At 49.4% G+C, this 12,963-nt stretch overlaps 1 protein-coding gene across 2 annotated transcripts; it reads left to right on the top strand.

The window, feature by feature from the left end:
* The first annotated feature begins 3,488 nt into the window (after positions 1-3,488).
* ZBTB37 (zinc finger and BTB domain containing 37) lies at positions 3,489-8,569 on the top strand. Of its 2 annotated transcripts, none has more exons than XM_080349242.1 (4): positions 3,489-3,618; positions 3,742-4,691; positions 6,059-6,158; positions 7,882-8,569. In XM_080349242.1, exons 2-4 carry the CDS (start codon positions 3,769-3,771, stop codon positions 8,368-8,370), a joined length of 1,512 nt encoding a protein of 503 aa, XP_080205368.1. In that variant the 5' UTR covers positions 3,489-3,618; positions 3,742-3,768; the 3' UTR covers positions 8,371-8,569. The 2 variants fall into 2 exon arrangements, with proteins under 2 accessions (XP_080205368.1, XP_080205369.1); XM_080349243.1 differs by having other exon boundaries at positions 3,573-3,618; positions 3,739-4,691.
* Positions 8,570-12,963: the final 4,394 nt, after the last annotated feature.

Here is a 12,963-nt window from a genome sequence, read left to right as displayed (position 1 = left end):
TAGCCAAAAACACCTTCCCTGAGCAGCTCCCGGCGGGACGGGTCTGACCCTCTTGGAAAACCTCAGATGGAAACGTGCGATATGTAACAATCCCAAGGAAAAAGCGCATTTTCACGACAGATAACCTAAAAATGAGGTGTTTTCTTTCAGTAGCGATGTTTGTTGAACCAAACACACTTGAAAATATATCTTTTGAACTGAATATAGCATCGGAATATATCTCTGAATACCTGAACTGAATATCAGCATTGGAATATATCTCTGAATACCTGAACTGAATATCACCATCGGAATATATCTCTGAATACCTGAACTGAATATCAGCATCGGAATATATCTCTGAATATCTGAACTGAATATCACCATCGGAATATATCTCTGAATATCTGAATATCACCATCGGAATATAACTCTGAATACCTGAACTGAGTATCAGCATTGGAATATATCTCTGAATACCTGAACTGAATATCAGCATTGGAATATATCTCTGAATATCTGAACTGAATATACCATCGGAATATATCTCTGAATATCTGAATATCAGCATCGGAATATATCTCTGAATATCTGAATATCAGCATCGGAATATATCTCTGAATACCTGAACTGAATATCAGCATCGCAATATATCTCTTTGAACTGAATGCAGTTATTATACACTTCATTACTGGCTCGGTACTACACAGGTTTTTTAGGAGAGTGACGTGTTACTATACACATTAATAGAAGGTATTTATCCTATTTAGCTGCGAAGTCAAAACTGTAGTTTTGTCCTAAGTTTTGCTGCAGAGTGACACCCAGAGTGACCATCGCCGGCCACAGACCCTCCATCCTGGCTGGATGGAGATGGATGGAGACTTTCTCGCCTCACAGGGTGAAAGGCGTTTTGTGAGATGAGTCAGCCCAAGTCTCAGCCGGTGACACTTTCAAATGGCATTAAAAAGAGATGAAGTGTCTCCGTTTGTCCCCTGTCTCCGCAGGAGGTCCCGCTCACCCCACAGGTGGTGGCCTCGCAGTCCAAAAAAGGTCGATTTGCCCTCACCAGCCTCTGACTCAGCTTGTCCCCAAAGCCTCTCATAGAATTCCAGCTCCCCCATGCCGAGGTGACAAAGCCCCACCGGCCCTTTTCTGCCGCCATCAGCTGCAGGTGGATTTGTCCCTCCCCTTTGGAGCAGAAGCTCACAAATCGTTTTTTGGGCTCCCCTGGGAGCTCAGCAATTGGCATATTATTATTATTATTATTATTATTATTATTATTATTATTGTCATTATTATTATTTTCCCTTCTCTTTCTGTCCATCCTGTCGCGGTTGAGACGGACAAGTGACATGGACCAAATTCTTTCAAGATGAAAGTAATACATGCCATTTATTGCTACAAGTGCATTTTTGTACAATTCTGCCAGTTCATGTGTCTTTTCACTATTGGTTACAAGTTACAGCACTAACATCTCATTGGTTAAACTTGCTATCATCCATGTTATTCTTCTATCCCCTTCTCTCTCACGGGTATATCTCTCCTCTCTCTGGATACTCCTTTACTCCCATCCTTCACAAGGGTAAATCTTAATATCTCAAGGCTGATCTCTACTTTCATATTTTCTGTCAAGGATTCCACAGACCCGCTGCAGTTTCCCACACCATCTCCAGCTGACCCCCTTGCGGAAGGTTGCCCCCCCGCCTCGCCTTCCTCAAAGGGATGTTTTGGGGTTTATCGCTTTAGAAACTGGTGTTTTGGGAGGACGGGAGATCACAGGCTCCCCAGTCCCGCGAACATTTGCGCGTACCCGACGTGATTTCAGCTGCGCGAGTGTTTCTAACGGTGTAAAGTGAGACGGGTCATTTGAGGAAATCCCTGTGTGCGTTAACTGCTGCAGGGTCGGTGCCGGAGGTGCCAGTCAGCGAGGAAATGACTTATTCAGGTTATTTGCGCTTCCGTTTTTTATTTTGACGACGATCGGTGCAACACAAACTCTGAACAGACAGTGGGGAGAGATGAAGTTGATAAGATTCAGTGTTTCCCTGCGGTTTGGGGTGGGACATCACGTCAGGGTCAGCTAATCCTGACACGGAATGATGAAGCTCGATTGTGCTCGGGAGAACCCGGTCCCTCCGTGCTACATTTTTCTTTCCTTTTTCTTTCCAAAGGGGAGAGGGGAGAAAAGTTTTCAGACCTTCTTACAACATCAGAAGGAAAAAATAAACCAAGAAGATACCACCCCCCGTTCCTCCCCTCTGCATGTTACTCATAACGTTACAGGTAAGACCGTGGGTTTCCTATTTCACCGCGTTCGAGGTTCTGCTTTTAACATCGTGTCGACGCGCACCCGTGCGCTCTCGTGACTTCCTTGCGTTTTGTAGGTTTTATCGCTTTGTTCTAAAGGCAGAGGAAGGGGAGGAGAGCCCTTCAGACATGGTGCTGCTACGCTGCACCCCGTGAAGTTTTGCGCACCCCCCGTCTCTCGTGCCGGCCGGCCCTGGAGTGATCTCTGCGCACGGCTTCGCGAGATTGACAGGCTGTCCTGCAGCTTCAGGTTTAGTAACATATTTTGCCAAGTTCGCACAAAGTCTGCTCGGGCGTACAGACGCGCGCCAGCCTGCGGCGATCATAAGTGAATGAAAAAGACAGGTCTTCCCAAGGTACAAATGCTGTCCTGTGTGCGAGTCCCTTCGATTCAGAGGTTTCTCGGGAGCCTCAGTATTCCCGGCCTGCCTGGAATTGTTTTGGTATCTGCAGCGCTCTGCTTAATCGGCACTTCACACGCCATCCAGCTGCTCACGCCACGAGCGCTCTCTAATGAACGTATTTACTTTGCGTTTTGGTTTTGTTTTCTTTCGGGGTTTTTTGGGTTTGTTTGGTTTTGGGCAAGTTTACGTCTAATTTTGGATCGTTCCAAATGTTGACCATATATGGTCAGGACTCCTTTTCAGACTTTGCCAAAATGAAATGTGATGATTATAGAAAAATGAATTATGGAAAGGAAACTAGGAGAGCTGGTTTGTTAATCCCCGTTGTTCATAAGTTGGCTTTTCCTGCGTGCGATACCTCAAACTACCCAAACCTCGGCTCCTTTTATCAGGGAGTCACTTGTGCCCAGCGGAGTGTCCGATCCGCTGGCATTTAGGACGGGGTTCGGTTCTTTTTCTTTCACTGGCCTGCTATATATTTTCTGCCGTGTGTCAGAAACGCCACGTGTGATGAATATTTTGGTTTTAACAATGTGTTTAAGATGCCTCGAGGTCAAATGTGTGCTGGGCAGCTTTTGAAAAGTCTCTGAGGAGGATTTAGGTCCCAGTGTCTCCTTCCTGACTCCTGTTCTACAAAGGAGGGACAGCAATACTCCTTTGCCTTTTCAAAGTGCTTAGAAGGTACAAGCTCTAAGTATTTAAACCCATTATGCAATTGGTTGCCTATTTTTAGTGCCTGAACCATTTTTAATGTTCTTTTTACAATGCAAATGTGCCTTTATCGAGGCTGACGGAATGAACTGTTTCAAGCACGGAAGCCACAGGGAACAGGGCTCTGTTGGGGGCTGGTTTAACATAACTCTTGTGAAAGGTGATGTACGGCACATCGAGATCCGAGAACTGCTGCGAGGCGCTTTTAAATTAAACGGTGAGAGACTTCTCTAAGAATCCCCGTGTTTCAAACTGCATGGAAGTAGGTGAAAAATGTTCTGAATGCAAATGATAGAGTAGCTCTGTTAACTATGGTGGTTTTGTCCCCGCTTTCCAGTAGGGCTGCGCACCTGCCGCTGGGACAGCCATGGAGAAGAGCGGGAACATTCAGCTGGAGATCCCTGACTTCAGTAACTCCGTCCTGAGCCACCTGAACCAGCTCCGCATGCAGGGCCGCCTGTGCGACATCGTGGTCAACGTCCAGGGCCAAGCTTTCCGCGCTCACAAGGTGGTACTGGCCGCCAGCTCACCCTACTTCCGCGACCACATGTCCCTCAACGAAATGAGCACCGTCTCCATTTCCGTCATCAAGAACCCTTCTGTTTTCGAGCAGCTCCTTTCCTTTTGTTACACCGGGAGGATATGTCTGCAGCTGGCCGACATCATCAGTTACCTGACGGCCGCCAGTTTCTTGCAGATGCAGCACATCATAGACAAATGCACGCAGATTCTCGAGGGCATCCATTTCAAAATTAACGTGGCAGAGGTGGAAGCGGAATTGAGCCAGACCAGGACAAAGCATCAGGAGAGACCGCCAGAGTCTCACCGGGTGACGCCAAATCTAAACCGTTCTCTGAGCCCGTGTCACAACACCCCGAAGGGGAGTCGCTTGGGCCAGGTTAGCACCGTGCTGGATATTCGGGAGCTCAGCCCGCCCGAGGAGTCCACCAGCCCCCAGATCATCGAGCAGAGTTCGGACGTGGAAAGCAGGGAGCCCATCCTGCGCATCAACAGGGCGGGACAGTGGTACGTCGAGACGGGCATGGGAGACCGGGGCGGACGGAACGACGACGACGTGCGGGTGCTGGGAGGAGTCCGCATCAAAACGGAGAACCTGGAGGAGTGGCTGGGGGCAGAGCATCAGCCCTCGGGAGAAGACGGGAGCAGCGCGGAGGAGGTCACGGCTATGGTGATCGACACCACGGGCCACGGGTCGCTGGGCCAAGAGGCTTATGTGTTGGGGTCCTCCGGGGCCAAAGTGGTCCGGCCAACCAGCAGCGAGATCGACAGGTAAGTTTTCTTTACCTTGCTTACTGCCCTTGGCCGTGAGAGAAGATTGTGCAAGATTTTCGCGTGGTTGGGTTGGTGGCTTTGGGACGTTTCCCCTTTCTATTTCCTGTGGCCATCTTTAGCATAAAGGAAGTTTTTTTCCTGGTGCTAGGAAGCGTGTCAAGTTTGGGTTATAGTATTTCGGTTGGGCAGCGAACAGAGCAGGATGTCCAGGAGATGAATTATGAGCACCTAGAGGAGAACAGGTTGGAGTCTCTGCCTCTGGGTGTGTAGCTGAGGTGGGGGTTTTGTCTAAAGAACAGCTTGCAGTTCAGGCTCAGCAGATATCGTGCTCAGCGTCGGAATTGAGGTCACGTACAACATGTGTTACACAAAGTGTCGTTGCAGGGATGCCTTCTGGCCTGAAAACCTGGGGGTGGTTTTGTTTGAGAAACAAGTCGCTCACCAGCTGTAGGTCAAGAGGAAGTTTTCTTCCTGGTGGTCCAGGACAAGAGCGGGCCCTGGGTTTACATCTTCTGAAGCAGTTGAAGTGGGGAGCCCATCGCTGTTGGTTTTGAATGGAAGAGCAGAAAGCCTTTGCTGAAAATAAGTGGTGAAATCTGCTGTGTTTTGATTCCCCATCCATCTGCTTCCCCTCCGCTCCCACATTTGTTTTCCTGCCCTTTGCTCAGCCCAAAGAACGGATCTGATACGGGGCAGATGGGTTTTGTTTGAGGGTTTGTATTTGTAGGTTTTCCGTTCACATCTGCCTCTCTTCTAGCTCAGTCCCACTGGTCCCATGGGGGAGCAGCTACCTGGAAGCAGTGGGTATTCTGTCACTTGTCACTTCACAAATCAATGTGTGGGAATGACCACGAGCTGGCCCTTGGCACAGCGATCCTTTCCTCGGTCCTTAACCCTTTTCCACGGAGCAGCTCCCCTCGAGCATCTCTTTTTGCACAGCACACCATATCCACTCTTTCCCATGCGGAATCCACCGCATCCCTTTTGTTTCCCACTTGGAAGGCGGAGGAGGGCGAGGGTGGTGACCAAGCGGTGCCCTTACAGAAATGGTTTCTTCTCCTGCTGTGCAGTTCCTGAGTCACTGGGCCCATATCGCTTTACTTGTGATCATGACTGAAAAGCTCCCTGTGGCTGAACTGGAAGCCGAATGACTCAGGTGTATTTTTCAGATGTTAAGACTGAAACCACAGACCAGTACGACTTGGTTTTTCATTTACATTCGCGCTGTTCTGCCTCCCGTGTGTTAGCTGGTGAGGATGAAGAGATGCTATACAGGTGCCTCTATTGCTCACCTGTTGTTCTAAACACCAGAGTGACCTGATGCCCATTAAAAACTCCGTTTACGCTTTTCCCCCACCCCGCAGATTTAGCCCTTCTGGCAGCATGGTTGCTGTGACTGAGCGGTACAGATCCAAAAGCGAGTCTCCCGGGCGGATGGATGAGCCCAAGCAGCCCAGTTCCCAGGTAGGCAGATCAAGAAGTTTGCGAGTGAATGTTGGCATGGAAGGCGAAGGGGCCTGTGTTGTGATGAAGCGTGTGATATTTTACATTTGCAAGCAAAACTGTGCGTGAAACAAGGACCTCGCACTGTCGCAAAGGGTTTAGTTGCTCACACTGGGAACGTACGCTGTTGGTATATGAGTTAAAAATTATTTGGGCTGTCATTTGGGATTTCGGCCAGATGCCTGGAAAACAGCCTTGTCATTTTGATGTTATTTTTTTGTGGCATACGGTCCGTATCACAGTGGCAAGTGTGGAACGACCCTGTGTGCCCGGCACATCAGTAAAGTGACAGCTCGTAATCAAATGACTTTGCTGCAGGCAGGTGAGGGGTTACCAGGCGGCTTTGCCCTTGAATAAGAGCAAGTGAAGCAAGGGGAACAAAATTGCCATTGCTGTCTGCTAACCTTATAATACACTTCCATAAAACAAAAGTTACCTTTTTGTTCCTATTTTGCCAAAGCTTCAGCTTGTGTCCTCAGAATCCATCTAGAAAATTTCAGGTCGGGCTAACCCTCTGGGGTAAATGCGACACACAGAGCAATTTTAGCTCTGTGTACAGAACAGCTGCTATTATTCCTCTGTTATGAGATGGCCTCAAATGTAAAACCACAGGCTACCATGTACACGGGGAAGTATCATCGCCTTCCGCTCTCCTGGTATTGCCGTATCGATGGTAAAAATAGTCTGTGATCCCTGCGGGGTGGGAGAGCGGAAAGACGGTCCCGTCGTTTTGTGCATCTGCTTTAGTCTGGAGCAGCTCAGCGGCGCTTGTACGGTTGGATTCGACGGCACCTGGCACGGTTACGCTGCCAGCGGTGTCTGTGCAGCCCCAGGTGCTGGAGGAGAGGCCCTGCTGGTCTTACACCGCCTGCTTGTCCGTGTTTGGCGTTATCAGGAAACAGCATTAAGACCTGAGAAGGCAAACGCTGCATCCTCCAGTGTGGAGGCGTTCAGGGGACCGACTATTTGTGCTCATCCTGAGGCGGCTGCCCTAGAGCCCGAGCTTGTGGTTTAGAGTTACCCTTGGCTGTTTGTCTTTCTGGCTTCAGCAAATACAGAGGAGCTGGCTGGTCCTTGCTGTGCAAGCCGGGCCAGGCTGCGAGCTGAGCCTCCCCAGCGATGCCGCGGGGCTGGGGTGCGTGCCGCAGCCGTTTAGGCAAGCGCCTCTCATTATAAAACAAATCTTGAGTGACACCTGAATAAATACCCATGTAAAGTGACACCCGAAGAGTTTCAGCTATGCTTTGTAGTTTATTCCACCTTCGTTTTACTGCAAGCTCATCGATTGGATTCTTTTCTTTCACCTTTAGGATGTAAAAAGCAGAACGTGGAATACAGTATTTTAATCAAACTGGCCCAAGTTTTAAAAAAAGTAGCACATACTGACATGTTTGCTGCACAACTCAGTGGCTAAAAGCTAAAACCTGGCTGGCTGTTCATCCCCGTATCTAGTGCGGGACTTGGCAGTCATAGCAGAGGTTGCTAATTGATTGCTCCTTTGTCTTCAGCCCCAAGGCTCCAGTTAAGCACTTAAATGCGTGCTTGAGGTTGAAGACATTAGTGCTGCTGATCCTGAGGTTTGGCAGGTGCTTCGTGCTTTCCTGGCTGGACCGAGGCCCGTTCTTCTCTCCTGCAGTTTGTTTTAGGCCGCTCGGTATTTAAATCTCTGCCGCTTCCTTTGCAGGGGGAGGAATCGGCCATGCTGGGCGTGAGCGGTTACGTGGAATATCTCCGGGAGCAGGAGGTTTCGGAGCGCTGGTTCCGCTACAACCCCCGACTCACCTGCATTTACTGCGCCAAATCCTTCAACCAGAAAGGCAGCCTGGACCGGCACATGCGTCTCCACATGGGCATCACGCCTTTCGTCTGCCGCATGTGCGGGAAGAAGTACACCCGCAAGGATCAGCTGGAGTATCACATCCGCAAGCACACGGGCAACAAGCCCTTTCATTGCCACGTCTGCGGCAAAAGCTTCCCTTTCCAGGCCATCCTCAACCAGCACTTTCGCAAGAACCACCCTGGCTGTTTGCCTCTGGAGGGGCCGCACAGCATCTCCCCCGAGACCACCGTCACGTCTCGGGGGCAGGCGGAGGAAGAATCTCCTCCGCAGGAGGAGGCTGTGGCCGTGGGGGAGACGGCACAGGGATCCGTGTCCACGACCGGGCCGGATTGAAACACGGCTGCCGAGTCTCTGGGGAGAAAGGACCGTCTTCCCGTTTGTTTTGGCTCTAAAGAGTCAGCACCAACCTGGCGGGCTGGTACTGTAATTAGTGCAATGCCACCACTGGACAGAAAGAAGCTCTCAAGATGTTGCCAAAATTGCAAAATCTTTCTCTCACGCATCCACACACCCACACGAAGAGTGTTCAAAGTTTTTCTCCCTTATTCCTCCTCCTCTCGGAGAAAAACAAAACAACTGTGTCAATCAACTTCTTATTCAGGGATCGACAGGATTTTACATTTTTTTAATGTTCCGTAGCGATCTGGGACGAACAGTCATTTCTGTTTCTCGACGGTGTTTTGGCCCAGCAGCCAGGTCAGCCGTGCAGAGCCGCTGAGCCCGGCCTATCTGCTGGGCCAGCCCAAGGGGAGAGCAGGGACACGGGGCTGTTGCCTTCCTCCGTTCCCCAGGTAGTTAAACGAAAGCAAAACGACTGTCCTGGTGGAACCAGCCGTGCCCGAGTCTATTTATCCCTGTCTTACTTTTGGTGTGTCTCTTAACCTTTTTAATGTTATTCTTTCAGGGCTTTTGGCTTGCCCATTCCAGGCGCGCGGCCTTAAAGCCCCACGTTAAAAGTGGGCACGGCTACAAAGCCATGTTCTAGAGGTCGGCAAAATTTGAAGCAGTTCGGCTACCGAAAGTGACATTTAGGAGCGGCGAGGCTTGCGTGGGACTCTTGTCGCATTGGGAGAAGGGTCGCAGGGGTCTTTTGGAGGAGGTTGTCCTTTGCCGTCGCTGATCTGGAGAGTTCAGAGCGCTCGGGCGTCCTGAGCGGTTCTTGCTTTGGGTGTTGCCGAGCGTTAGGAAAAGGTTTTCTGGCCTGGCTGAATTGCGGGGTTAGAGGCCTGGCTACCAAAGTCCTTCACCCCTGCTCCCCCCTCGACACGCACTTGATCTTTTCTAACAGCAATACGGTGTACGGAAATGCCGTCGTCCCAGCCCAGCAATCGTGGGTGGTTGCTTTTAAACGTGTTTCTACAAACTAGTTTGATAACTTTTTTTATCGATGAAATGCAAAAAGAAAAGAAAACCCTACTTTATTTCCTCGTAACGGTTCAGGAAACTTAAAAGCAAACGGTTCCTAGAGCAATCACAACCCTGTCCCCTTGCATGGACTTAAACTTTTGTATTCTAAGCAGCTCTGATGTTTAGAGCAAGTTAAGCAAACCCGGAGAGACATGCCTGCGTTGTGTATTGTAGGTCGTGCTTACGTGTTTCATAAACGGAAAAGCATGGGACAGGTAGATAAGTGCAAATATATCGACATCTTTTGAAGAAGTCTTTTAAAAAAATATGCAATACTTTAGGAGTTTTCTCTGGTTCTGATGCCGAGTTGTTGCCGGTGGAGGGGAGAATGGACGACAGGATGCGCGGATTGGGTTCGGACGTTGGGTTGAAGGAGTTCTCTTGAGGATGCGTGACGTCTGCGATAAGGAAGGATGAAGGATCCTTGAGGTGATGGGAGGAACAATGAGACTGAAAAAGGAATTCACTGGGCCTTGCTTTGCAAAGCAGGGCTGGCGAGCGCTCGGAGCGCGGGCTCGGCGGGCAGGACACTTACCGAGGGAAAATAAAGCCCTGCAGTCTGACTGCACGATTTTAGGCACGTGGAAACCTCTCCAGCCCTCGCTTCCCCCACCCACAAACTTGGGATGGCTTTCCTGCCCCTTCAGAGGGAAGGATTTGAAGGAGGGTGATGGATTCTTGCCTGGCTTCATGTATTTTTCCTCTTTTATAAGCGAGGGGTCTCACTGTTCCTCCCAGTTCTCTCTCAACAAGCAGACGTGGCTGTAATGTTCTGTTTGTGTGCGGGGAAGGGCTTGGCGACAGGATCGCGTCTAACGGGGACGTGCTCCTCAGAGAAGAACCTTCGCGGGTTACAAAGTACCATTTCATTGACCATTTCAAACAGGAAAACTGATCTTTCACCTCCGTTTTCCTTCTGTCCCTTCCTCCTCCTCTCATGTCAAGTGAACGGTTTTCAAGTGGCCGCTGGAGGGACCAGCCCCGCTGGGTTTCCCGTCAGAGCTCAAAAAGAATTGTACCGAAACGGTACCGTTGCCGGAGAGCAGTCGCAGAAGCTGAGAGATGAGAGGGTGAGGAGGAGCGGAGGTGTGTAGGGTATGCTGCTTTAGTTATAGCTTTTGAAGTTACCAAAAATCCAAAAGAAAAAGCAAAAGAAGTTAAAAACTTTGAAATCCTATCCTGTTCACACTAGAGAGCATCAAAAGTTACTTTTAGTTGCTTAAAAGATTTTTAAGTGTTTTAAAATAGAACTTTTAAAAGAATACTACCAAACTATAAAAACATAAAGTTATTTATATACATATATTATATATAAATATAGTGGGAAAGTTTCCCTGCTAAGCTTGCTGTGAAGAGAAGGGTGAAGGTGCAGTAACTGCTATCCAAGCAACACTTTTCTGCAAGAACAGACGGCAACCGCTCCACGGAAGCGCAGTGACGAAGGGCCGACAGAAACTGGTGGATGCCGCAATTCCTGCGGCACAGCCGTGAGTTTCCTGAGCGGGTGTTTGTTTTACTGTATCAATACTGTGAACGGAGTAGCGTCCCGGCCGCCCGGGATGCCGGCGGCGCGTCCCGTCTTGCCGATTCACCGCTTTCAATTTGCCGGGTTGAAAACCGTGGAATTGGTCCTTCATATCGTGCTAGGCTGGTCTGAAAACAAAGCTCGTGAAAGGTTTTTCTTTTATTTTGGTTTTCCTCTTTTCTGTTTATTTTTGTTGTTATTTTTGGTGCAGAGGTTGCCACTGTATAAACAATCATTTCTGATTGCATGCAAAAGAGCCAATATTCTTGCCCGGGCCTCACTGAGGTGAAGTTTATAGCTTGTAGCTAGAATCAGTATAGGGTATGGTAGCGGGAATCATTTTAATATTATTTCTGTACATTTAATGGATGTGTATGTGTATGTACGTGTGGGAATCATGATGTCTTTTCTTGAACAGCGCTGAAAGCAGTTTAGGCCCATCCGCACTAGAAGATGGAACCAGTTCAGAAGGAATCATTTCGTTATTAAGCTTTTCTTTCAGTGGTTGACTTCCTCAGTGCAGATGAGGCCGAGGTTCGAGAAAAAAGGCGTTGGAGGTCGTGTACGGTATGGAAAAAACCTCATGTGAATTTTCCAGCAGTGGTGTAGCTACTTGGAGCTGCTTTTAGTAGCGGAACGCGAGCATCTCTCATTGCCTCTCCATGGGTAAGCTGTGTAGTCCTCCACGGCTGCGCCGAAGCCACGGAGAATCAGCTGCCGGCTTTCTGCGGTGGGTTGAGGCACGGCTTTGCATTTCCACGCCTAGCCGCCGCTTTTTCCCCTCTGCCAAAACTGTGATTTCAACTGTGATTTAAGGAGGATGTGAAGAGAACTCTGTCGTGTTTTAATACCTCTGTATGTAACGTTTCTGTCCGCTTCAGAGTTAGAGCTTCCTAACGCGTTTGTTCGCTCACCTCAGGCCACAGAGGGAACGCACTCTGATTTCTGCAGTTTCCCTTCTCGGAAGGTGAACACATTTCTTAGTTCTTCGCTGCGGCCGAGAAGCCTTTCAAATGTGAAGCGTTGCGGTGATGTTGAGCCTGCAGAAAGCCCCGGTGCCAAGTCACCGCAGAGCAACGTGACGGTCGCCGTGGCCGTTCCCTGCTGCTGCCAGGTTCCCTGTGAACAGCTGTGAAAATAACCAGAATTGTGTTAATACTGTGCTGCTGCTTTGGGGAAAAGCTTAATCTTCCGCTCGGGAGGATAACCGATGTGAAGCTGGGGAGAGGGAAAAAGCACAAGGTCTTTTTTGCTCTCCGGCGGTGGGAGTGTGTGAAAGCAAAACCGTGCCTCTGATTTCCAGCAGCCAGACAGAGAGGGGTGAGCGAGGAGGCTTTATGAAATGTGAATTTGTAACAGGAGGCTGAGAACACACTTAGGGCCGCTTTGTAAGATCCAGGGATATCAACCTGGTAGGATCCAAGCAGCTGATGCGGCCGGGCTGTGCCTCACGTGTCCTCCCAGTGTTGTCCGGCCATCGGGTTCGGTCCTCGGACTTACCTACGTCTTCTCTACAATATTTCCAAGCTGTGATCTGTAAAATTGAACTTTCGGAGATTGGAGTGGTTGAAGGGCAGGAGGAATAGAAAGTGTTGTGTCTCTGCTGCTGTTTGAAATCCATCTGTCCCATCTGACAGCTCTTTGGAGCTGGAACTGCGTTTGAAACGATCTGCGGTCTTGCTGGAAAGCCTGGTAGGGAGGGTACAGAGCCAGGAGTTCAGCCCTCGGGGAGATCAAGGTTGAAATCAATGGACGGGACAGATCTCTTTGCTTGTCCTGCTCTGTTTTGTGAACTTGTGTTCCAGGGCAGGCTGTGCCGTGTCTCTGCGATGTGGTAATGTCACCTAAAAGTACGGTACCCGGTTCAGTAAATGCTTCTACGCAGTCCGGTCTTGGAGCAGAGTCCTTCTGCCGCCTTCAGCCCTAACAAAGCGTTTGCAAGAGCAGAGTTGTAGCTTTTATAACATTTGCTGCTGACTTCATCTCTCCCGCAG

This window comes from Nesoenas mayeri, assembly GCF_963082525.1.
Source record: "Nesoenas mayeri genome assembly, chromosome: 8".
NCBI classification, from domain to species: Eukaryota; Metazoa; Chordata; class Aves; order Columbiformes; family Columbidae; genus Nesoenas; species Nesoenas mayeri.
This window is presented reverse-complemented; position numbering and strand designations above follow the sequence as displayed.